Source organism: Drosophila yakuba, chromosome X (genome assembly GCF_016746365.2).
Source record: "Drosophila yakuba strain Tai18E2 chromosome X, Prin_Dyak_Tai18E2_2.1, whole genome shotgun sequence".
In the NCBI taxonomy this organism is placed as follows: domain Eukaryota; kingdom Metazoa; phylum Arthropoda; class Insecta; order Diptera; family Drosophilidae; genus Drosophila; species Drosophila yakuba.
In genome coordinates, this window is record NC_052526.2 from 4,895,357 (window position 1) to 4,922,265 (window position 26,909).

Here is a 26,909-nt window from a genome sequence, read left to right on the forward strand (position 1 = left end):
GTGCGCTTAACATGCACCATTGTGACTGTTAAAGTAGCGGTTTGGCAGTCACCTGTTACTCAGCGAGTACACAAACCATAGCTACTAGGGACTTGCCCCACTCACCAAGTACACACACCAGCGTAGCCAGCACACCAACCAGCCTTAGCGAACACACCCACCTCGCTATGTTCATCTCTAAAATCAATAGATCGCCTTAGGGTGACCACATATTTGATATATTTAGAAGCTTCAATAGGGTATTTGCTGAATTGAATTATTAACCAACAATGGCTTTGATAAAACAAAGCTCACACCAAAGCTCGACCATAGTATAAACGGGACTCAAGACGGTGTTAATATGGTATTTTTGTCATATTGTTTGGGATTTTAGAGCGTTTGGTATTATCGATCAATAGCAACGCGGTCACACTGGTCCACTTCTGTGGTATTTTTCCACTTTTACACTAGTTTCTTTCAACCAAGCAAAATCAACGGAACTATAATTGCGGTGTGCGGCGAACGAGAAGAGAAACCGAAAAGCAGCCAATTTATTCTTGTGCTTCGATCCTGTTAACTCATCAGTTTCCGATTCTCTGATCGCGCCTACAACTATTTTTTTTGTTTAGTTTAGTGCATCAAGTGCGAGATTACACAGCAAAGCAACAACAAACGAAGCGACTGGCCAAAGCGGACGCGCAAAATACTACAAAAAGGAAGGAAGAAAACGAAGTACGCAAAAAGGAGAAAAGCAAAGCAGAAGCATTTACAACTACAGCAATATAGAGTGATTACGCATATTTCGTATGTTGTTCTTCTTGATTTTTTTCCGTGTCGAAAGATACTTTCTTTTTATCTCGGTGTATGCAGCCAATTAATTGCCAGAAAGGAATATACAAAGAAGTTTTTTGTTTTATAAACAACATTTGTAAAAGCCGCCAAAAGGCGCCGCTGCCGGCGTTGCAGTCGACGTCAAAGAAAGTGGATGTGTGTGTGTTTGTGTGCAAAGCAAGAGGTGACCAAAAAAAAAACTGAAGTGAAATTTTTTCTGCTGTTTTTTGCTATGTTGAATATTTAAATGTAAACTAAATAAAAGGGATTGCGCTTGGCATTTTTGCATTTTTGTGTGTGTGCTTCATTCAGCAAAATAAAGGAAAGGAGAGAACTGCTCAGCAAGCCAGAGCAGAGAGGGAGAGCGAACGATAGAGAAAGAAAGGAAAGGAGAAGGGCAGAGAGAGCCTTTTATCAACGGCTATCAGCGGAAATATTTGTTGCCGCACCCCGCTTGACCTTATTCTCTCTCGCTCTCGCTGCTGCTCTCCGCCCTCTCTTTTTGCGGGGTGTGCAAGGTGCAGTCGCCGCCCGCATTTTGCGCGTTGACTCATACACACACACACACGAACACGCACGCACGCACACGCCCCCATCGCCCCTTTCCCTTTTAAACCTCTATCCCAATTCCCCTTTACGATGTCGTTTACGCCGCTCTAAATACTGTTTGCCGAATTTTCGCTTGAATTGTGTTGAAATCACAAGTACTGGAAATAATTTAACGTTTTTAATACGAATATCCAAATAACTGTTTAATATACGGATTTTTGTTCTATTCTTCTTTAGCTTAAACATTTTTTCTCACAGTTGGGGTTTTTACTCAATGACTAACTTTTTAAGCACATGTTTTTTAAAACAATAAGTTTCGAGTTCCTTCTGAGGCATTTTTGTCGTTTTAAATGCACGAAACTTTGCAGAAACTGTCGTGTTTTAATCTCAGTTATTTTGTGAGATCGGCTTTGATGGCATTCGCTTTGGGGCGTTATTTTTTTTTTTTTTCGCAGTGACCCCTTTTCAGCTTCAATCTCTCTTCCTTTCCCACTTTTCATTATCTCCACGAACGTGCCAATTCTCGGGTTCTGCTGCTAATCGGAGAGCCACTTTGACATTAGCGTTAGATCATCACGATGATCTCGTTGGTAATCGTTAATCCGCTTCAACTTTATCCGCATCTTCATGTTCCATCTTTTTTCCAACACGCTAAACCAAAAAAAAAAGGAAAACTGATAAACCGAAAAACGTGACACAGAAAAATTGTTTGAATTCATGTTTTACAGTTTCTAATTAAGCTCAAGTTCAAGATCAATTTCTGTGCCAGCTTGTTTTTAATTGAATAATTTAATTTGTTTCTGACTTACTTCTAACGCCCTAATGATTCTGGATTCCCAAACAATTTGTTCTTAACCTGTGTCGCCCCCTTTGCCCAACGTTTGCTAATTACCATTTGTTTGTTTGGTTGCCAAGGGGCGTTGAAAGCTCTTAGCAATAAAACCAAATAGCTGAAATATGCGGAAAAATGCGTTCTGAGTTGAGCTCATCCAAAATAATCAATAACTGCTCTTGACATTTACTATGTTATTTTCGGTATTTTTAAAAACATTCGAAACATGTATTCATTGGCTTGGATGGAGTACTATAAAAGTCGAAATATTAACGGAAATTTGTTTGTAGAAAGTTGATTTATAGGTCCAAGGTCTCGCGAAATGGTTCCATGCCAGGCTGTAGAAAATTGGCCACGTTTACGTGGACTTTTCGTGTTTCAAGAAACCAAGTCGCTATTAAAACTGTTAGCCATATATCTAGTTGAAGTGTAACATACTACTTTATTAGGAAGATACAGCAGAACGGTTTAATAACCGTTTCAACTCTGACTTCTTCAAATATAAGTCTCTGTCGGGCGAGAATAGATTAACGATACAAGATACATACAAGATAAAAAACAGACCCATGATCTGCACGATCTTTCGCAGTGACACAGTTTTTTGTATATATTTTTCTCATCTTTTGTTTGGCATACTTGCCAACTTGTCCCGAAAGCAGAAGACAGCGCACTTGGCCAACTTAGCCCGATTTATAGCCATCAAGCTGTGATTTGCTCTAATTTCACTTCTGATGGGAGTTTGTCAAGGGAGACAAATCAGGAAAATGGGTTCTATTTCTAGATTTCTTCTGGGCCAAGTCCATTATGGCCCCATTAAAATTTGTTTTATACGAATGATAGTGTTGGCCTAATGCAGAAGTAATGCACACTTTCTGAGATTCGCTTTGCCGCAAGGCAATAATAATGATTCTTAATTGCCAAATAATTCGGTATTTTATAACGAACGTCTTCCAATAAATTGTGCATTAAACATGTGTAATGACTTTGTTATTTTCCAATTAACTGATTAATCGTCATTCCCGATCTACGATTTCCGTTTGTAAAGCATTTAGCATTTAAAATTTGAAGATCTTGTGATCTTGTGAGTTTTTCGAACAAACGATTCTTGGCAAAGTGGCGCAATCACATATCTGTTAGCTGGCTTTAGTTTGTTACATCATCGTATCAGCATCTCCAAAGTTCTCTGGCACATTTTTATACACCTTATACAGGTTTTATTTCTGATGGCCAGGTTCTCAAGTATTCTCCAGTGTTTACCCATGGCTTTTGTTGTTGCTCCATCGCATTTGAAGATCTTTTATCAGAGCTGACTATGCCTAGGTTTTAATTATGCTCTCCTCGCTTCAGAAAACACTTCCCACGCATTGTTCGTATATGTACCTATTTTTTATATACCACTCGGTGTGAATTGAGTTTTTATTTTTTTTTTGTCTTGTTTTGTGTACACAATATGAGTTTCGCTATCTCCAAAGGCAAACCTGCTCGTCCAAATAAAACACTTTGTAAATGAGTCTGAGCCACGCATTTTGCTTGGCAAATTTTCCTCGACTTGTCGTCCAAAGAAAGTTGTAAAAAATGTACAACAAGTGAACAAGTTTTTCCCAACACTTTCTCAGACTAACAAATACTCTGCAGTTTCCGGGAGGGGTCAGTAAAAATGTACATAAGTTCAAAGAGTCAATGCCGCAGAAAGCATTTGAAACGCACAACGCTGAGAAAGTATCTAGAAGTAAGCGCTTTCGTATCAATGCTGCTTATTTTTCAGATACTATAATGATCCAAATAAATAGTTTAGTTTCAATATATATAAATGTTTGTATTTTCGCCAATACCAAAGGCAATATAGCTCATTATCTCACAATATATTTGTATTGTGTTGTAAAAAAAATTTTTTTTTTTGTTATAAGTATTTTGTTTCTGTGTAGAAGCGACTTATAACCTTGACATTGAAAGCGTTGCACGCGACTGCGCAGCGTCTTTGAAATCGGCGATTAAATGCTAATTGCCAGAAATTGAAATATGTATGTTTTGTGACTCAGCTGGAAAAAATTGCATTCCAACGAGAGCTTCATGTTTTCGTAATCAATTCGTTTGGGGCGCAATCATACCAAAAGTCGAGTAATAAGCTGGGTTTTACTTCGATGCCTTTGCTATCATGTTTCTTCGACATTGTTTTTGTTTCAGTGTGATTCGCCCTAATCGCAAAAGTGCATTGAACTGATCTAACGAAGGAACGGCAGCCATCTCCTCAATGAAACAAGAAAAGTTCACTTGCAGTGATTTCTTTTCTGCTTGATTAATGTACTTTGTGCTCTGGGCTCTATGCTCCGTTGTTGTGCTCTTTCACTCTTGCAACCATTCCAGACCTGCATTTAATGATGTACAAAAAAAAGAATAAAAAGACTGCAACACAAAATTCCCACACAAAGTCAAAGAAGTTGCGATGACAAGTTGAGGAAAACACAGACGGAGCAAAATGAGACAATAATGTGCGTGGATTTTGCCTCTTTTTTCCGCACATGTGGCGGTTTATTGAACTTAATCTTGTGCGGAAGTTGCACAAAATCACGCCTCCCCACTTTGCAGAATGCAGCACAAAAAGTGCAAATAAATTTAAATAAAATCAGAAGACCAGCGACTTGAAAGCGCTGCACTTGGTTGCAAATTCCGCCAATGGCGCAGCAAAACAAATATAAAAAAAGGGCAAAAATGTGGCGAAAGAGGATGCGTGGCTCAATTACGCCTGCTGTTTTAGTTGGTATACATTTTTTTTAAATATTTTTGGGCTTGGAGCATGTGAGTTGCGGCCATAAAAGCGTTCCAGTGATTTCCATAAACTTGCAAGATAGTCCTATAAACATTTTCAGCGGTCTATAAATATGGCAAGCTGTTTTCGTGCACATGGAAAAACGGGAAATTATAATTTTTAATTATATAGCAAAAGAGGAACACAAGTTTTTCGGGTTTTTGTTGTTTTTAATTATTATTAGTAATTTAATCGACGGTTTTTTTCTCTCTGCACTAATTGTTACTTCGTTAACCACAAAATCGCCTCAAGGTTATAGCCAACAAACCACAACAACACGGGGGCAGTCAACCAACAACAGTAACAAAAACACCATAACAACGCCAGCAAGGCAAGGCCCAAAGTAAACAGAAATCAACAGAAAATAAATGTATTAATTTAACAGTTAGGCTGGAAAATGGAACTAGCAAAACAAAGAAAAAATATATAAGAGAGCTGACATGAAACTCTGACACGAATTTCACGAAGCACGCAACACGCATCCGAAGGATGGAAAACTGTTGGCTAAAAAGGCTTCTAAAAATGGTAGTAGTAGTATCTGACGATACCAGACCCAACAGATACCCAATATGTTAAATAGTTCAGAAAAATGGGGAAGAGCCCAAAAACCACCTTCGAAAAGTGGAAAATCTTTCGAAAATCACATGGGAGTGGTGGCTCCCAATCGCTCACCTGATATACATAATGTACGAATATTTACCCCTTCTAGGTGTCATTAGAGCAACCTTCCCACTAATGGTATGGTACGAGTATAATGACAACGAAGAGGCGAAGGAACTTTGGGCAGTGCTAAAGGCCAGAAGCGCGAAGAGGGTGACAAAGAGAAGAACGGAGAGAGCAAAGAAGGCACGAAAGGCCCGTTTTGTGGGAACTGGTAATAGCGGTAAACTCGTAGACTTTCGTGCACTTTAAGCATTAAACTAAACTCTTCGAGTTGCACATGCCACACATCATGCTTGGATAACCACCCACAAAAATGGGAGAAAAATGTACAGTAAACATTCGATAACGTGCGTTAGAGACGATACAACACCGATAGATTCAAGTCGATTCAATTCTCTCAAGGATTTCGATCGCAGTTGGTTGGCATATTTGATTGATCGATTAAAAACGGAAAAGTATTTCAGTGTGTGTTTGAAATTAGCTACTTGCAAGACTTGTACTATCAAGGTCATCATTTTGAATCTAATGATAGTAACCTACATACATGTTCAATAGGAAAGGCTTGTCTGTAACAATAAAACTAAAAGCAAACCGTGGCCGAGCACCATGAAAAGGCACGGAAAACTGAACTCAGAAGGAGAAGACGCTGAAAACTGACGTCATTGGCAACCCACCACCAAAAAATAACATAAATGGGGGGATAGACGGAAAAACAAAGGAAAAATCAAATCGAAATCGAATGGCAAAACGGGCAAAACCATAATATGAGTAATAAACAAATCGGACGCCCAACGGAGCCGGGAGGTTTAATATATATGTATTTATATATATATATATATATATACGTATCTCTATTAGAAAATGTGCAGATAAATGCGAAAAAACTTCATAAATTCGCTCGATCGCTGGCTTCTAGGGTCTGTTCAAAATCACTTGGAACCAAATAAATATCGCCCAAACAGTTCGATTATTCATACTAAATAATTGGTCCGGGGGAAAAGTTCACCTAAAGTGTATCAAATCCAGATAGGTAGTTTATATATTTTGAGAGAAATGCGCAAACATTTTTGCCGATGAGAGTATTGCAGTGTGTTGGGCGTTCGTGCGAGAAAAGGTGAAAAGAAATTGTGGATTTAAAATCAATCTTTTTAGCCTTTGATGTACTGAAAGATAAATGCCGTGTTTGCAAATATTTGATGTGTGCTTTGAAAATATAGATTAGATGGTAACATGAAAAATTCGACGATTTCTAATGTCAAGTTAGAGTTGAAACCAAATTCAGAAGGCCAGCGTATATTTAAAACAGCATAAACAAAATCCCTATTAAATAGCAAACAATATATATAGTATATTCAAACTAAATTGGTTTGTGGTAATGTTTCATAAAAAATACAAAAAGATTGGAAAACATACTTCTGCTTAAGTGTTTGAAATGCAAATATTTGACAATGATAAATGAGCTCATAGATATTTAAAATCATAACGTGCATATTTATTTGTATGATTTTTAAAGAAAATCTCTAGGTGTTGATATTTTACCTATGTGGACTAAAGTCATGGTCAACAGATTTCATTGAAAATTTATATTGTAATCCATTGCTCTAGTTTATTGAAGACAAACATAATGCAGTCTAAAGAACTCATATTTGATGAACATGAGAGGCAATTTATGTTGACACACCAAGTAGAGGCAGCGATATTCCGTCTTTGTTTAGAGTCCAAACAAGAAGTTTTGCTAATTGATGCACAAAGCCGGGTGGTTTTTACGGGGGTGGTGGTGAGTGTACTAGTATAAACAACTAAACACTGACGTCATGGCAAGTGAAACGACTTTGATTGTATTATTTTCACCCATAGGTAACAAATGAAATTTTCGCAAAACGCAGAAATCGGCCACGAAATGTTTGGATATACTCATATAGTACACAAAAGTATACAATTTTGGTACTTTTATTTGCCAATCCGTTTTATTTTTTGCCCGCTTTTAATTATGGGGAAAATCGTTTTAATGCCAGCCATAAAAAACTAAAAATTCTATGCTGCTTTGTTTTTCCATTTATTATAACCATTAAATTGGTTTTTACGATATGCGTTTACGCATAATATATTTATTTCACAATCCAAATTCCCAATCGCCACATAATCTAATCAGCAGCAGAATCACCAAAAAATCTTTGTTGTTTTCCCGAGACAGCCAAACATTTTTATTTGCTAATGGCAAGTGCACGAAGTTGAATTTCGAGAACAACAAAGAGCTAATGTAGATCAAGTTGGGGGAAACTATTAGGAAATCATTGAATGTTTTTTCTAGCTTTTAGCGTTTCACTTCATATGTTAGCTTCGGGTTCTTTAATTGGTTTTCATAACCGGTAACTATTAGCCATGGGAGCCATATCTCGTTTAACTAGACGGTTCACTTCGAGTCAACTTTTTTCGACGAAAGAAAATTGATTTCAAATCGAACGGCGATATTTCAATTGAATATGGTAAATTCCTAGCAGCATGTGAGCAACTTTATTATTTTTTCTCCTTTGCTCGCTGCAAATCGTTTTGGAATGCCAATTCTTTTTTAGGACCATACAGTTAGTGGCCATAATATTAATTTTAGAAAAAGTGCAGTTCCCGCGTCTATAAGACCGTAAAAATGTGTCACAATGTGTATCATTGATTATATGTGATTATTTGTATAAAAATTCCCTATCTTTTTGGCCACCAATACCGTGGCGTTGTCAAGCTCGCACAACGTTGCGTATGAGTAATATACAATTAAACGAGTTCGCTGCCGTTATTTCCCAGGTGTTGCTGTTGCTGTTACCAATTGGCCAACAATCCTCCTTGACAATTCAATTGACTCAGCATGGGTGTGGGAAGTTTTTTCTCCGTTCAATTTTAAGCCTTTTACTTGCGCTCTCTCGAGTAAAAATTGATTGACGTGCAGCTATAACGTTGATTACTCATACGCAGTGGCGGCCCAACTGGTTGACTGACTGACAATTGTTGGTCGTTGTTTCATTTGGCTGACTTACTTGTTGCCTCCAGATTCATTCGACATCCGCAGCTGCCTGCCCGCTTTTCATTCAATTTTCCACTTTTCCAGCGCCGCGTCAAACTGAATGGCAGCCTAGATAAGCTACATAAAAGGAAAAGGCGGAAGAAACAGAGCTAAAGGGATTTGACTCAATTTTTAAATACCCTTTTCCATTTGGGCGATTTAGCTGGCACAGTCATACAGCTAGCTCATTTATTCTGGAAATTTTAAGACCTTAGTTTTTGCGTTTTGAACAATTAAAAGCCAGCTACTCGTAGCTTATCTCGGGTAACAACCATGGAAAATAATTTCAACTCAGTTGCATTTCAGTTAACTCAATCCGGCTAGTGTTGTTCCTCTGCCAAGCATTGTGGTTAGTTTGGTAACTTAAATACTTAGTAACCCTGATCCAAATGCGGATTAATAACAACGTTAAGCTGGGGTAAAGAGCAAACTCAAGTGAGAAATCAGTCTGAATGCTTTAACTCTTGAATGGAAATTGGCCAACTGCCAAATGGCCACGTGTGTCTCGATTTCGCTTTGCCTCATTTATGTAGAATATATTTCCTCATTGCGTCGTATTCAATTCCTCAATTTATTGCAATCGATGACGCAGTGAGCAAATAAAAACGGGCTACCGATGGAGTGAATGGTCACAAAGGCTAATTGCAGGCAGCAACAAAAAAAAAATAAGAAAAAAACCAAACAAAACCCAAGCGTCATTTTGGCCCGGCCTGCAATATGCTGCTGTATGTTGGCCTTTATGTTGCCGTTTATGCCGTTGTTGCCCCGCTTCGCCATGTGTAAATAGTTCAATGAACTTTTCATTTTATGCTTCATTTGCGACTCGAACAAAGCGAAAGAAACAAGCAGAAATGGCGGGGTTTTAAAGTCGAAGATAGGAATACCCTATGCGTAAAAAGCATGCTAACTGAACAATATTTGGATATCCATATTTAACTTGCCATGTTAGCCATATTATTAAAGTTTATTCCTTATTTTAAGTGCTTAAATTCAATATGTCAATGCTAGAGCATTGAAAGTGTAAAAAGTACTTTGGCGAATTATTGACGGCTTTTCCTATTGCCTTCGTTTGTTACGTAACCCCGAGAAAAGCTGAAAAGCCGAGGCAAAAACAATCAGCAAACCTGTGAGTCGACTGTTAAGTTGACAGCTGCAATCTCATTCGGGGTAACACAAATACGATCGTGGTTTCCTTTGCCGTTGTCCATTCATAGCTTACCATTTACATAAAACCCATTCGCACCATAAACATTCGTACATACATAGGTGAACTGCACCCGAAAAAATGGCAAACGACAAGGAGAAATATGCGTATATGTATTTCACTGTTTTTGGACCTCTGCTGACTGGCCAAAACAGGAAGCAGCGATTTATTTAATTAGTTAGTTATGATGTATTTCCCTCACTCAGCGACACAGAGCGTGAGCGATCCCGCCATCATGAGCAAGAAGCCGACAGCCGGACCGGCGCTCCACAAGGTCATCATGGTGGGCAGTGGCGGCGTGGGAAAGTCCGCCCTCACACTGCAGTTCATGTACGATGAGTTCGTCGAGGACTACGAGCCCACCAAGGCCGATAGCTATAGGAAAAAGGTGAGTCCATTCCAATGAACGGAACGTGAGTATTTACTAGAGCTATCTCTGTTTTGAATCCACCCATAGGTTGTGCTGGATGGCGAGGAAGTACAAATAGATATATTGGATACGGCTGGCCAGGAGGATTATGCCGCCATCAGGGACAACTACTTTCGCAGCGGCGAGGGTTTCCTCTGCGTCTTCTCCATTACAGACGACGAAAGCTTCCAGGCAACCCAGGAATTCAGGTGAGTGTGTCAAGCGGTTCTCTGGGCGCATTTTCTTCTCCCCCTGGCTTTCCCGCATTTTCCACCATTGCCATCGGCTTTTTTTTAAATTTTCTGAGGTCTCTCGAGAGTCTCGCGTTTTGCTTTCCTCTCAGTCTGACAAGTGTCGCGGTTTTTTTTTAACACACAAGCTTTTCAGTTTTTTTCATCTTTCTCGTATTATTCTGTGGTGCTAATTAGTCATACGAGTTGTTCAGTTGGCTCCTCATTTTCTGTGCGATGTGTAATTCATCTTTATTCATTTCTCGGTTTGAAATAACTTGATTGTTTTAGGATTTCACTTGGCAAAGATTGTTTGTATTACTACGCATTGACAACTAGTTACTATCTCAACCCCAAACCACCCTTACTTATGCCACATCAGTCACCAAAGTCAATAGTCCTACCTTTAATATGCCATATCATGTGCCTACTTCCGATAATTCTACCTGTGAATATGCCACTCCGTTGCCTTAACTCCCACTTAAAGCGCCCTTTTCCATCGACCTAATTGAGTATTCAAACTTGGCAACTTAATATTGCTGCTGGCACATAAATGTGGCTGCAAAATTGTTATTAGACGTCGGCAGCGACAGGGTGTGACTGGCTTGGCTTATACATATGTATATACATATTTATTTGATCCCTACTATTTATGCGTTCGCCTGTCCACTTCAGTGTGTTTACATAAATATATCTGCTTGACTCGGGCTTCTAAATGGAGTGACACACGTACTGAGTTGAGTCACTCCTATCGAAGTGGTGATAAGTGCGCTTATCTATCCATTAGTGTTGTCAAGGTTTTTATTTCTACATTCGCAAATCTGTGTGGTGTAGAAAGTAAATGAAATGCTACCGCAATAGTTTTCAATACTATATTAACTAAACTTTTGATGTTGTTCATTATTTGCAGAGAACAGATCTTGCGGGTGAAGAATGACGAGAGCATACCGTTCCTGCTGGTGGGCAACAAGTGCGATCTGAATGATAAGCGCAAGGTGCCGCTGAGCGAGTGCCAGCTGAGGGCGCAGCAGTGGGCAGTGCCCTATGTGGAGACCTCGGCTAAAACCCGCGAAAATGTGGACAAGGTGAGTGGTGTAGATCCCGCCGAGATGTGATGTGTTGGTTCTATCACTCCAGAGGAGAAGTGGCCAACCACCCGCTCAACCACAAAATCACCGATTCGATCCATCTGTCCGCGAAATAAATGAAAACTCTTTGGAAATTGGCAAGCTAAAATATTAATCGAACAAACGAAAACTGCACACGGTTTTTTGTGTTTTACTAGTTTTCATACATAGTTTATTTGATGTGATTTGTTTATCTTTGTTTCACTTACGAACTAAAAGAAAACATCATTAGACATTCTCAACTTTCTCGCTAGCAAAACACTCAGTTTATAGTGTTGTTTGCTTATCATGTTGTTTGAGTTTCAATTTATAGAGACTGATAAGAAAAATCCACATTCATTCACTGAAGAATTTCTGCCAGTTAAAGGGGGACTTAATATTTTCGCTTAATAGGCGATGATTCCGTAGAATGAAATATAATTTAAATGCGGATCATAACAAAAATTTGATTTCTTTCCTTGAATTTGTTGAAGCCTATCAATTAGATCAATTTGTATGTAATATGAGAAAGCTGCGTCAAACTTTTTGTTTCTTCTATGCCATTTTCTTTCAAATACAATCTATCTTTATAGTTACACACTCGCATTTCTAGTGTTTTATATTATAATGATAAGAGGCGTCGTTCAGATAACAAAGACATTGAAAATTCGTTTAACCATTTGTGGTACGCTTTTTAAATATATATAAAAATCTAATCAGGCAACAAACCATCAGGGAAAATAGAATGATAAATTCTATTGTAATGGGAAACTAATGGGACAGGAAAATACTGTGGGCCTTCAGATATATACTTTTAAATAATATTATTCATACTTATATGTAATGAAATAGGTTATAAATAATGTTCGCACAACAAACGTCAGCTATTGTTATTGAAATTGCACATTTATAAATGACAATACTCGTCGATTTCGGTAGACCAGTGCTCAACAAGTATTCTCATTTGAAATGCCTCTTCTAGTTTAACCATACTTTTTGTAGAAAGAAGCAATGATAGCCTTAGAGTTCTAGTTTTCTTAAAACATACAATTTGTTACCTACCTAAGTACAACTACACAGCGAACCACCCACAAATATTCACACAGCTACAACATATAAACGCACTGCCAAATATCGTAGCCCAATTTACCATGCTTTTAACGTTGTTGCCTTTAATACATTTTTTTTTTATTTGGTTTAATTTCTTAGTTGTATTGACAATTGCCAAAAGCTAATGGTTCTTTATCTAAAAATAAACAAAGGTTTTGTGTGTATGTGTGTAATTATGTTGGTTCGGTCCTTGATCATCTTAATTTATATAATAATTTGCGAATACTAATTGACTCTGATGCTGACTTTGTATATGACTTTATTCCCAATCCACAATTACAGGTATTTTTTGATTTGATGCGCGAAATAAGATCACGAAAAACCGAAGATTCGAAAGCTACGAGCGGGCGTGCTAAAGATAGATGCAAGAAGCGGAGACTTAAGTGTACCCTCCTTTAGGCATTAGGTGCATACAACTATTCCACTATGAAATACGATCTATATTATCTATCTTATATGAATATATGAACACACCTACCTAACCCCCGTAGACACTCTGATTTGTTGCTTTTAACCCCCGCTTAATTGCTTTTGGGCACTTTTCCTTTCATTTTACTAATAACTTGATATTGGTTGAGTTGTACTATATTTCTTACAAATTCGCTTGTTGAATTTATTTATATGCTTTTGTATCATATTTCGTTTGCGAAAACTACACATGAAACTAACAAAAACGCCCAACTTTTAACGAGAAAGTTTCTTTTCAATAAGACTAACTATTATATATTTGGAATAGATAGATTTGGTGGAAAAACATCGATAGTAATATAAATAGTATTAAATGGTATTGTAAATGGCATTGCATTTCTGCAGTATTGGGTAACATTTACTCTTAATAGACTTTATAAAGTACGTTTTGTATAAATGTATAAACATTTTTTTCAGGGTAAAAAAAAAAAAAAGCCAGGTTTTTACGCAGGTTTTTCAATGCATCTACTTTTCTATAATACAAAATATGATTGCATATATATATGCATGAGGATATTTTGCAATTGACATTAACACTTTACACAAAAATACATACATCTGTACAAACACATACTTGCTTATACAAACACTTTTTTAGAGATTGTTTTGAATTCTTCAAAGCATTTTAGTTTGGTTGAATTTGCTGTTGGAATATGCCTGAAATTTTCACTTAGTTTATTGGTTTGGTATTTCTTAAAAAATTCTTTTAAATATTATTATCTTACTGTAATAAAAAATACCATTTCCTACAACCTACAACGGAAACTATGAAATCCATTGTGTTTGGAAACTAACTTTGTATCGCTTGTGAGAATTCGGTTCTCTGGTGAATAAAGATAGTTTAAGACACTATTTACACCTTGCTTTTCTATTGATCTTTTCTACTTTGGTTATAGCTACTTTTCAAAATTTCTGTATTTATAGAAAAACGATTTAACCCCACTACCTCAAATAATTATGAGATATACTGCACAAAATACTAAAAAAAAAATTTTGTATGTGTCTAGGTGTTTTATGATCTAATCAGGGATATTTCATCGCGTAAAAAACAACGTCAGACGGACGTGAAACAGCCGCCGAAGCCCAACTCTCATTGCTGCCAACTGCTGTAGGATGAAGAACAAGAAGCGACAACAACCATACGATGAACAAGAAACAACTGCAGCAGCAACAACTTGGAACACAACAACGGCCACACGGATAACACCAACACAGGATCGAAGATGGATAGCAGAACGATATGTTAATACAAGTTAATTAACTTAGAGAACACCAGAACACACACAAACAAGCTACAGATATCAAAATTATTTGCCACACTCACACTCCGAACTCAAACACGTAATCCAAGTTAACTTGCATTGTAATATACATAAATATATGATTTAGGCAACGAATTTTCCCGAAAACATCAAGAGAGAAGCACACAGACAGGCAGCTTACAAATCCTGCCGTTTATTTTTAGTTATTTCTTTTGAATCATCGATGTTTGTGTTGCCCCCGTACAATAAAATGTTAAAACTAAAACCTAAAGCTAAAGCTTAAACATATTAAATATAATCAATCTTAGACACCTAAAGAAACCCATAATAATTATGCAATTTAAAACTTGCTACATATATTTCTCTTGTTTAATTATATATACGCATACATTTTTTTGTAATATTTTAAAGTTTAATAGCAAATGCAAAACCACACAAACCAACAAGAAACCACACAGAAAAGCTTTTTATAAATATATCTATATATATATTTAAATATATATAAAATAGTTTAAAGTATAAAACACTTCAAATGCTAGCAAAGAAACAACAGAGGAAAAAGGAAACAAAAAATATCTCCAATTATTAATTGTAAACAAAGTGAATCGAAACAAATTTTTAATGCAATTTTTGTAATTTTCTAAACCGAAAGCAAATAAGTAGGGATTTATAAACAACAAAAACAAACGAGAAATGGTAAACTAACGTTTCTGACAAGCTTGGGAGACCTTTTTTTTCCTTGCCGTGAAACACATCTAATATATGTATGTATGTTTAGCAATTACTCCCGATTGATTTGCTTCTTTGTTCACTTTTGTAAAACTGCATTCTGTATTGTAATATTTAAGCTATTATTATTATGATAATTATTATTATTAAATATATAAGTTATATATGCAATCAAATGATGGTTGGTTCAAGTTTTGTATGAAGTATATTCCTAGTTTGCCCTCTGAAAATTTGTGTAACACACACAAAAACTCGACCACAGTTAGAGCACTCAACCACCATTTGTTTCTTTTCTTCTTACGAACACATACGCGAATATCCGAAACAAAATCATACAGCCGCATTTTTTTTTATAATATATACATGCATGTATATAAATATAAAAATTACAACTACGAGAGTTAAAAATGTCGATTGATGGAGTGTACGTTTAGCTTGACTCAGAAATAAAACAAAAAATATAAAAACCAAACAGGATTATTTTACTGCATTGGGCCTAAAAGTATGCACATTGTCATCGAAATGTACCTTTGTTGGGAGTGTGACAAGAAATCAGTTACACGCGAGCATCTCCATTCTAGGCAAAATAAGGGATCGTTGGCTACCTACTAGGATTTTTGTTCGCCTAGTACTTAAAATGGGGAATCTCTTCGATTTCTTGAAAATTTCAGCCGCCCGAATATTATTTTCGCTGCTAGATCGGCCACTTTTTCGTTTCGCACACCAGGCGAAGAGAAATCTCAGCAGGTGACGGCAGGTCCCAGCAGATATCATAGAACGAGACAACTAGCTTATACTTCCATGACGGCCGTCCCTTTCATGCTTTCAGGCGCCCTCTAAGGAGAAAACCCGTTACTTTGCAACGGAACTAAGATCAGAGATGCTCAGTCACATTGTTCTCACGAGATTTGCACGACAATTACGAAATAAATAAAATATCCATGTGGTTGTTGGAAGCGTGAAAAAAAAATTTGTTACACGCGGGCATCCCTATTTTAGGCAAAAAAAGGGACCGTTGGCTACCTACTGGGATTTTTGATCGCCTAGTACTTAAAATGGGGAATCTCTTCGATTTCTTGAAAATTTCAGTCGCCCGGATATTATTTTCGCTGCTAGATCGACCACTTTTTCGTTTCGCACACCAGGCGAACAGAAATCTCAGCAGGTGACGGCAGGTCCCAGCAGATATCATAGAACGAGACAACTAGCTTATACTTCCATGATGGCCGTCGCTTTCATGCTTTCAGGCGCAAGGAGAAACCCCGTTACTTTGCAACGGAACTCAGATCAGAGATGCTCAGTCACATTGTGCACTCGGTGCCTCACGCGTTTCTCACGAGATTTGCACGACAATCACGACATAAATAAAATACCCCATGTGGTTGTTGGGAGCGTGACAAGAAATCAGTTACATGCGAGCATCTCCATTTTACTTTCCAACAGAACGCTAATCAGAGATGGGGAGTCGCATTGTTCTTGTGGCCGTGTCACTTCTTTGTTACAACATTCACGAGGTTCCTGAAGTTTGTTTGGATCGTGAGGAAGATTTGTAGAGACGCGACCATCTCTAAGCAAGTCGAAATTACGCTAATCAGCTGTTTGATTTTTGCTTCGCAATTTCGTTTGCATATGACTTTTTTGGATATCAATTTATTTAGATTTATTATTTCTTTTTATCAGGATGAAAAAAAAATATAAGCATTGCCATGGATTTCTATCAGTACTTTTATAAACTTACCAAATTAAAAATTTCCATGATTTCGATGAGTTTAGCAGAGACAAATAAAACAATGTGTTTTTGAATTGTTTTCGCATTTTTAATTGGCTAATGTGTTTTATTTATGTGCTTAGAATAGATACCGTAATAAACCGATTCTTTTCTTAATACTTGTTTACCATTTCTGCTTCTTGAAGAATTCTCCTTAAAGCGCACACACCTCGGCGCTGATAAGCAAATTTTCTAATCATATTTTAAATACTTTCACTTTCAATCAGTGCTTTTTCAGCGGCTCCCCATTTTGCCGCCCCTTTAACCCTTGGCAGCCGTTACGGAACTCAATGGGCCATGACCGACCGCAGCCGTTGGCGAGAATAAAATGAAACAAAAATTATGCAGGGCAGTTGGAGAAGTGTCTAAAAAGGGTTGTAGGTACACAGGAGGAAAATCCAGTCATTTAAAGGCATAGATTGCAAAAAAGAAAACATGTTCGCCTTTTTATAAGTTGGATCGTATGTATTTTGTAAGTTTGCTTCGATTGTCAGGCTGTAACTCCAAGTCTTGGGTATAAACATTTTTGAGACACGTGGGATACAATCGTTTTTCTATCTGTAAGCCAGCCACAGCATCTTTGCTATCAAAAATTGACTTTTAATGAAAACAATTGAGAATTCTCGGTGTCTGTGTGCCGGGTCCCAAAATGTTTTCCCACGCGAAAGCCAGGTGGCAGCTGGTAGCACCGAATTAAAGGAAACAGCTGTTATTTTTCATGATGGCTGCCCTTTACGTGTTTCCAGGCCTCCTTTGACCGACCAATAGGAAACGAGCTCTATGGAACGAAACCGTTGCTTTGAAACAGAGTGCAGTCTAGGGATCGCATTGTTCTTGTTTCCGCTTTGCGAGTTAGGCACCATCGGCAGGAGAAATGAACACAGAATACAGAATTGCATAGACTTTTACATAATTTTTGCTTTGAAATATCTTTTTTATTTTTTTTTATGAATTTTCTCTTTTCTTTACACATTTACATTTATATTATATATATATATCATTCTTCATATATATTCTTTTTTTACGCTTTTTATTTCTTGCTATAATCTAACAATTTTGTTGTTTTTTTGTTTGTTTTTAATTTTGTATGCATTTCTTTTAAAATTAATTTTACAAGTTACATTTACAGCTAAAAAGGTTTTCTCTTGATTTCTTTTTGTTTGAAATTGTTTTATGATTTTTGTTTTAATCTTTTCTTGTTTTTGTTGCTGTCTCTATAAATATAATTTTTTTGTTAATTTTTTTATTTGTTTTTATTTTGTTGTGTGTAAGTATTAATGATAGTTATGATTTGCAATACTCCCGATTTGATTTTAACTTAAAGAAAGAATTTGTTTAAACATTAATAATTAGTTAAGTTAAACTTAAATTTCTAAAATGAAATCGTTTTGTTGCTTGCTGTTTTCCGTGTTTGATTTTTTGTTTAGTAAAAATTACACAAAAAAAAAATATGTTCAAATATTTGTTACTTGCCTACTTACAAAGGATAATTTAAAAAATCAGAAAAAGCATTTTCAGAGGATTTTAGTTAATACAACGAAAAAAAAACATAAATTAGATAACATAAAACATAGTTTTAAAGTTATGGGTCATAATTCAAAATGTTGTATACGTATTATTTATTTTATACATTTTTTTATGATTAGTAACAGAAATCGAGTGACAGACACAGGCATGTAATTCTATATAGTTAATTAAGATTTCTCTTTCAACTTATGTGACTAAAGCATTTTACATTCAAACACATTTACACATACGTTCCACACATATATATATATATCTTTCCAGATTATAGATTTCGATTTTGTATGATTATTTATTTGCTTGCTTCTGTTCTTTAATAGACAACAATCTTGTGTGAAAATAATTTTTGATTTGCTGTCCCTTTGGTAGAAAAAAATCGTTCTATAAAAAAAAAATAAAATTCCCCCGTGATGACAGATAAAACTTAAGGCTTCACAGTTTCCCAGTTGTTCTTTTTGAAGTATTTACAAAAAATATGGAAAATTTCACGCCATATAACCTGGTATATAACCTATATAGTTAGCTGATATACAATTTCATATTCATGCCCGACGTAAAAAACTTTCAAATATTTAGGGGAGCAGAAAGAGACAGCCTGCTCTCTCCATCTCCGTCTGCCCTTTGTTATTGTTCAAGAGATATCTTTTGCTAATACTTTTATCAATCCACTTTTACTTCCCTAGGTATATATATGTGTAATATATATGCTAAGACATACACATTGAAAAAAATGCTCCAAAATATAACATTCAGTTTTGTGTTACTGCTTTTTGCTAGATTTCTTTTCCTTATCGTGATAATTGTGTTGTCTATTTCTAAACTATTTTCGTTCTTTCTTTACCATTCCTTGTATATAAATATTTGTAAGCTTTTCTTGGTTGTGGGTATTTTAATTTTGGGGATTTTGCTGTTCTGTTGTTAGTTTGATTCCGTTTCAATGGCATTAAGGCAAAAATTTAAAGTGCAAGGGAAGGTGTGGCTTTACGCAATCACAACATATTTATATGATAATGTCTTATATGCGTGTCTTTTCAGAACAAGATCCAAACAAAATTTCTCTAGAAATAAAAAAAAAAATTTAATTTGGGAGAAGGGAGTGTGTGGGGGTGTGGCTTATGTTAGCTTATTGCACTATTACACTTTTTCTACGATGTTTTCTTTGCTTGCTACATTAATATCTAATTCAAATGGGTATTACACAGATACAACACTCCGTCGACAGCGTTTTTATTTAATTTTACATGCTATTGGTTAATGTGTGGTGTGCAATGTGTGCTCACATATTTGACATACAAGCACACTAATTTGATATATTTCTATTGATTTGATTTATGCTTTGTTGCTTAATGTTCCGCTTTTGAAAGAAGAAGAAAGTATATCCAAGAGAAATTATTTCTGTTTTAGTTTTGGTCAAGAAAGGAGACATCTATCTGATTTCGTTTTATCATTTTTTCTTTGCCACATGAATTTTGGAAATCCTGCTTTTACATATTTCTAATTTATAATCTTCTTCTTCTTAGTTTTAGGTATGTATATATATATATATATATATTTAGAGATATATATATTTATAAAGCGTTACCCATTGGTGGTTTCTGTTTCAACAGCGCATTTGGTTTTGTTTTTTCCTGTTTTACATTTAACTGTGCTATTCTTGGTGTGTTCCTCTTCTTCTCAAGGTTTACTTTAAAGTAGTATAATTAGATATATAGTTTATATAGTATATATGCAGTTGATGGGCCTGTGTGTTGTGGGGTTATAAGCTTTTGTTGTTGTTGTTGTGGTTGAGTGCTGTTGTTGTTGTGGTTGAGTGCTGCTGTCGTTGCTGTTTCGTATTCATATAATTGGTCTTCCCTTGTTGTTGTTGGTGTTGCTAGCGTTTCTCCCGCGTTTTTGTTGTTGCTTTAAAATTATTCATTAAAAAATAATTTTTCTCTTCATTTTGTTGATTTTCAAAATCGATGCTAAGTGTTGGGCGGAACTGTTTGATAGCTTTTGTTTTTGTTTCTTTTTTTATCTTTCTTACAAAATTACAGCTTAATGACTTGGTTTTGTTGTTCGCTGCTGTTTTTGTATTCATTTTCAATGTGTGCAAAAGTGTGGAAAATACGCATGTTTTTCATCTGGCTTTAAAAAAGTGTTCTTCCTCTAGTTGTTACTTTCTCATAAGGTGGGAGCTGTTGCACACAATTCAGTTGTTGTTGTTGTTGTTTTCGTTATTATTGTAGTTGTTTGTTGTTTGCTTGTGGTTGTTGGGTTACTGTGCCGTTGTCCCAGCACTGAGCATCAGGAAATTGTAATTGCGATCCTTATCGGCCTGATGGAACCCTGCATAAAGTTTACAACCCGTATTAGTACTTATTCAACTTCTTACACATTACACTATTCACTGACTGATAATGCATTTCCAGAAATACTTGTGTGATAGTTGTTTCTTTGTTTGATAAACGTATTCCAGTTCCATTCCAGCAATGGAACTATACATAATTAATTGCAAGTGCCAGTCAGTGGATCTTAAGATGGATCGTGCGCATCCCCTTACCATTCGCCGACCCTCCGCCAGCTGGTACAGCAGCGGCCACAATGGTGGCACCGCCATTCAAAGCGCTGGCAGCTCCGCTCGCACCGCCATGGAATTTTAGGCCGACACTACGGGCACCCACTAAATGGGCGGTGGCCGTGGGCGTGATAATCTGCTGTAGTTGTTGTTGCGTGGGCGAAGACGAACTGGACGACGAACTGGAAGATGATGATGAGGAGGAGGATGAGGACGATGACGATGAGGACGATGATGAGGAGCCGCCTATAAACGAGGCCGACGACGAGACGCCACTGGACGAGGAGCTGGGCGACGGCGATGGAGTCGATGGCGTAGGCGAGCCACGTGTGATGGTGGCTCCAGTTGTTCCACCTATTCCCGATGGACTGCCCGCTGGGCTGCCGTTGGGGTGGTGGTGCAGCTGCTGTTGCTGCCCCGCCGTCGGTGAGATTGCCAGTATGTTGCCGTTGCTGCCATTGCCGTTTTTAATTGTCATGATGCCCATGGCCGGAGTCAGTGTGGTTGTTGCCCCTCCTGTGTGGTTGCCATTGTGTTTGCTGCTGGCTGCTGCGGTTGCTCCTGCTGGTGTGGCATTAGTTTTGTTTATCACAGTTGTAAGCTGCTGCTGGATAAAAAAGATTTATGCATTAAAAACATATAGATTGTGGTTTGCGGTGATTATCTTTTCGAGAATGCAAACTGAATGATGCATTAACAAACATGTTCGTTTATGTATTTCGCACAGCATACGAAACAGCCGAACTGTATGACTTAATTTGTTAAATGCATTTCACTGGTTCTCAAATCAGTATTCAGTTTACATCCCCATCAGGCGGTGATATATTCATACCCCAGTGGCACAGGCGTTGCCTGCATCAAATAGAATTGTGGTTCCATTGCGACCACTGGCCGCCGTTGGTGGTGCTGGTGTGGCTGTTGTTGCCAGGCAAACTGCTGGAAAAAGAGAGAGAAAGCGTGAGATTAGCGTATGCATGTGGCGAAAATCGAATTTCGAATTTTATTGCAGTTGCAGATTGCAGATTGCATAACCCGAAGGTCGTTCGACCCTCAAGCGCATGCAAAACTTGATCTACATTCGACTGTGTAGCTAGTTCTGAGATCCGAGATCTGGGATGGAAGAAAATAAATAGAAGAGCTCTTACCTTTGTCGGCCTGTGGAATGCTTTGCTGATCGGTGGGTGGCGTTTCCCTCCTTAGACCCAATTGCTTCAGCCGCTTCTGCAGCTCAATCTTCTGCTTGGCCAGTTTCTCTACCATCGCCTCCTGCTCGCAATCATACTGAATCAAGTGCTGCAACAGAGAGGGTAACCATTAGTCAATGTCTTCTGCATTCAATCGTGGACACACTTACCTTAACATATTTGTGGGCCGTGTCGAGTATTGTCAAGTTGGATGTTTTCTTTCGGTCCTCGTCCCCCATGGGCAGCACCTTTTTAAGCAGGTCGTAGCACTCCTTCAGCTGGGCGCGTCGCTCCTTTTCCAGCTTGTTGTGCACCTCGCGAGTGCCCGCTCTGAAAGATATCATAAATTTGTTTAAGTACAAATACAAACTACAAAAAGATGGCGATCTCACCCATTACTGTTGGAACTGGTGGTGCGCCTGCGTCCGCCGTGTCCCGTGTGATGATGCGCCGATAGCTGAGATCCCGCCGCTGGCGCCGAGGAGGCAATACTCATGGCCACCGCTACTGCTCCCGCTCCACCGGCCGAGGATGCCGCAGAATCGACAGAGTCCGTGGGCAAGCCATAAACCACGCCGCCAATGGTACTCCTCATATAGCCGTAGTGCTGCTGAATTTGCAGATGGCTACCATGTTGCTGATGCTGCGGATGATCCTGCTGATCCCTGGCTGCTGAAACATTGGACAGTGAGTAAGAGCGTGTCCGTGAGTTGCTGGTGTCCACTTTTCTAGTGGCAGCTGGCGGCGGTGTTAGGGAAATTTCCGCCGGTCGCAGACTACGCAATTGCTGCAGTGATTGCTGCTGCTGGCGTGGCCTTTGTAAATTCTGCATTAGCTTTTTGATCGTCGCTTCGGTGTAACCCACGCCCAGGGAATCGGCGGCGAAGCCATTGGGATTCGTGGAATTCGTGGGAGTGGAATAAACTCCGTTGGCATCTGATACCACTAGAAATTTGGGCGGTATTTCGGCGATGGAGCCCAGTTTGTGCTTGGCAGGATTGGAGGCTGTTGCTGCTGATGCAGCAGCAGATGTCACTGTTGCGGGTGTTGCACTCGTTGTCGTTGCTGCTGCCGCTGCCAGCAGCATAAAGTCTGAGGAGGCGGGCGGGGAAGTGGTAATTGAGGGGGCTGTGCTTGTGGGGAGGGAGGTGTTGCTTGAGGCGGGTGTGACTGAATTTCCCATCAACTTTGTTAATATAGCTGGTGTTGTCGCTATTCTTGTTGTCGTTCTCCCCGCAGCACTGTGCTGTTGTTGTAATGGGGGATGGGTATTGTTGTTGTTGATTGAGGAATTATCGTCCTCTATTAATGGCCGAAAAGTAAAGAAGAAATAGAAGAAAAACCAAAATAAAAGACAAATCAAAACAGAGAAAAATTGGGAGAGCGTCAAAGTCAATGAAAATGAGTGAAAACAACCATGATAGAACTAAGAATGAAATCAGATGATTGCACCCATACCAAAAAACCATTCCCCTTCCTAATTTGCTTAAAAACGATATGGAACAACAAATCTGATAATCAAATTTAATAAGAAAAAGAGTAAATATTCGCAATGCCCAGGTTAAAACTTTAAACCCAGCTACCCTTAATTGTAACACCTATTTTTTATATTTTAAAGTCGTTCCAATTTGTTGGCCACCAAAGGCGCATGTATGTTCAGAAATGATTTAACTCATTTTAAACTATAGAAATTCTAGGAAAATGGCATGTACTAAGTGAAGACTTGGGCTAAAATCAGAGCACAAAGCGGCGGAAAAAAGACAAAAGCGGTGTTTAATGAATGCAAATTTACTCGGGTTAAATACAAAAGACAACAACACTGAGCCAACAGCCAACAATCAACAATCAGGGGGCGATGAGGGTCCTTTGGTGGGTTAATTATATACGATTAAGTGCGGGAGTGTGGGTATACATATGTATGTTAGTGGGAGTATGTACTTGTGTGTTAGCGATGAATTAGTTACGCATTCGTGGAAAGTCCGATGCAAATTTCCACGAATCAGTTCCAAACACAATAGCAATCTAGTTTATTATGCATTATTAACGTTTGTTGTTGCTCTTTTCCTATGGTGGTTGTTGTTTTCATACTAGGTGGTTGGGTGAAGTGGGCTGAGCCACTGAATTGAAATTAAGGGTATAATATCTAGGTTTAACCATTGAGTGCCAGCCCCATATAAAAAGTATATCCATTTTGCAACTTAGTTCCATTTTAAACAAATACAATTTAAACAAGATATGGGAAAAAAGGCTACATTTTTCCACCCGTTTGGCGTAGCATACTTTTCAGGTACTTTCCGCATAAATGCCAAGCAGATTATGACCGTCCCCCTTTTCTCACTCTTTCTCTCTCTCTCTCTCTGTCCAGTTGCGTGTGCTTTCATTTTACTTTTTACTCTATGCACAGGTATTCTCCCATTTTCTCCCATTTGTTGACATATTATTTAACACCCACATCACGGTGCCACGTGACGAAAGCACACGTGGCTGCAGCAACAACATCGGTGGCACTCTTATTAACCCACTGTATCACACAGAGAGAAAAATTGCTTGCCTAAGGTCAAAAAGGAATCCATTATATTCATATTAAATAAAGATTCATTTCATTTTATAACAATAACTGGCACTTATTGTTTAACCATGGTAAGTGGTGCAAGTTTGATATCAATCTGCCTACAATCAATATTTCGTTATGTGTACCATAGCCATAATGACGATACATCCACTTCTTTTTGGGTGTTTGAGGTTGCTGCTGTAAGTGCAGCAAACTTTGCAAAGCACTCAATTGTTCCAGCAAGTCGGCCGTAAATTGATTTTTCTGCCGTTTCGATGCGGTAATATGTAAGTTGTCGACTGGTTGCGACGACATCGTTTTGGTGGCAGGAAAATCGAGTGAAAACGCAGTTTTCCCGTTCGCTAATCAACGACAACTGAGCTGAGTGGAAAAAAAAGAAGCAGAGAAGAACAAGTCTGGGACCAGCAAAATTAAAGCATCAAAATCGAAGAACCGCCGGAAATTTACATTTACCAGATAATACAAATCGAATGGAAAACAGAGAACATTGTTTGCATATTACCATGAATACGGAGCTACTGCAAGAAAATGTTTTGCATTTAAGGTCTTTTGTTGCATTGCGCTCTTTTCGGCGCAATTAAGAAGTGGCCAACAGCATTCCAATCAATTTTTTTAGTTAATCAAGTGATTTATTTATGTATATTGCCTCGAAAATCATACTTTTTCGGCCCAATTAATTACAAAATTCTCCATTTATATTTTTATAAAAAGTTATCAGAAACAATAAAAAATATATGTTTAAAAAAAACAAGGAAAAAAAAAACAGAAACCGGAACTAGGAAACGAGGAGACGCCGAAGAGAGAGGCCAAACAACAGAGGCAGCTGTCTAAATATTACACATGCAACGCCAAAAGACACGACGTACAAAATAATAAAATTTGTAAGTGTGATGAAAACAAAAAACATATAAGCCTTAAAGAAAGACCGAAAAATATTAAGAAATGGGCACGGAAAAAGGCAAACCGAAAACAAAAACAACAATAACATGAAATGCGTACAAAGTTCGTTGACTTTGCTTTACACCAAGCAGCCGGAAGAGAGTCTCAGTGGAAGAGAGACTGAAGAGAAATGAGCTCAAAGAGAGACGGCTCACGTGGAACTCTCTTCTTTTGCGCGGACTTATGACTAAGGCAAAAGAGAGAACCAGCACATGACGTGACCCCAAACAACAACAACAGCAACAAGTACAAGCGTACGTGCGAAAAAATACGAACGAAGCGCATGACAAAAGCGAAAAAAGACAAAGAAAAAAAAAACAGCGCAAAAAAAATGTAAAAAAGTAGTCAAGATGAACAACAACAAACTACACACATGTTGACAAAAAAGCGAAAAACCAAAAACCGAAATGAGCACAGCAAAAGGCAAAAGAAAACAAAATACAGAAATTCAAAACACAGTGGATCTCTTTTGGCACATCAATTATTATTATAACACAATTTCTCCCCTATAATTTTTTTTCTCTCTAATTCTTTACATTTCAATTTCATTCCCAATTCCATCTATTTTGATTTCAAAGATATGTAATGTATCTTTAAGTCATCATAAATTTAGTAGTTAATATACAATTGAAACTCGGGAATTTGTCTAATTTTATATCTTTAACTCTTTTTGATTTTAAATATTTTCACTGTATTTTTGACGTTGCAAATTTTGTTTCCAATAGTCAAGGCAACAAAAACAAAGAAGAGAGGGAAAAACAAAAACGCAGCATGACTTATAGCACATGCCAATTGGCAGCGAAGCCAGCAGCGACGCTTACGTCGCAGCTAGCAGAGAGCTAAAAATATAACAGTACCTGCTGCTTGCCACGCTTGCAACCTGTGCCAAAATGAGAGCGCAGGAGAGAGAGAGAAAAAGAGAACCGTGTTGTTGCTGTCTTGTGGGGATTTTTATTTAATTTTAACTTTTTTTTTTGGTACAGTGCACGCCCACGCAAAATGCAGTCAACGTCGCAAACAAGGTCAAAACAAGTTTAAATGCAGCAAAAGCAAATTAAGAGAGCAGAAACGGTTTCGTTTGGTAAAGGCGACCAAAGTGTCTGGTTCGAAATATGACCAAGTGCTCCTTTGTCTA

At 37.8% G+C, this 26,909-nt stretch overlaps 2 protein-coding genes across 12 annotated transcripts in view; one reads left to right on the plus strand and one right to left on the minus strand.

Moving 5' to 3' along the window:
• Window positions 1–444: 444 nt before the first annotated feature.
• On the plus strand, window positions 445–15,702 carry LOC6524302 (ras-related protein Ral-a). 3 transcript variants are annotated; one of them, XM_015190114.3, is made up of 6 exons: window positions 445–783; window positions 10,123–10,304; window positions 10,374–10,534; window positions 11,466–11,640; window positions 13,054–13,177; window positions 14,247–15,702. In XM_015190114.3, the coding sequence occupies exons 2-5, from the start codon at window positions 10,152–10,154 to the stop codon at window positions 13,168–13,170; spliced, it is 606 nt and encodes a 201-aa protein (XP_015045600.1). In that variant the 5' UTR covers window positions 445–783; window positions 10,123–10,151; the 3' UTR covers window positions 13,171–13,177; window positions 14,247–15,702. The 3 variants fall into 3 exon arrangements, with proteins under 3 accessions (XP_015045600.1, XP_002100161.2, XP_039233122.1); XM_002100125.4 differs by having other exon boundaries at window positions 446–711; XM_039377188.1 differs by lacking the exons at window positions 445–783; window positions 13,054–13,177.
• Window positions 15,703–19,716: 4,014 nt separating this feature from the next.
• The window catches only part of LOC6524303 (nuclear transcription factor Y subunit alpha), a 30,918-nt gene continuing 23,725 nt past the window's right edge, over window positions 19,717–26,909 (minus strand). For 3 of the 9 annotated variants that reach the window (XM_039377144.2, XM_015190116.3, XM_039377148.2), the window contains exons 3-8: window positions 22,656–23,565; window positions 22,434–22,593; window positions 22,225–22,372; window positions 21,912–22,015; window positions 21,065–21,686; window positions 19,717–20,850 (exon numbers count right to left, since the gene is read on the minus strand). In XM_039377144.2, coding sequence (XP_039233078.1) covers window positions 20,780–20,850; window positions 21,065–21,686; window positions 21,912–22,015; window positions 22,225–22,372; window positions 22,434–22,593; window positions 22,656–23,565 — 2,015 coding nt within the window. In that variant the 3' untranslated portion in view covers window positions 19,717–20,779. Of the gene's footprint in view, window positions 20,851–20,916; window positions 21,687–21,911; window positions 22,016–22,224; window positions 22,373–22,433; window positions 22,594–22,655; window positions 23,566–26,909 lie in introns of all 9 variants that reach the window. The other 6 variants (XR_006245276.1, XM_039377161.2, XM_015190117.3 and 3 more) reach the window with 6 other exon arrangements.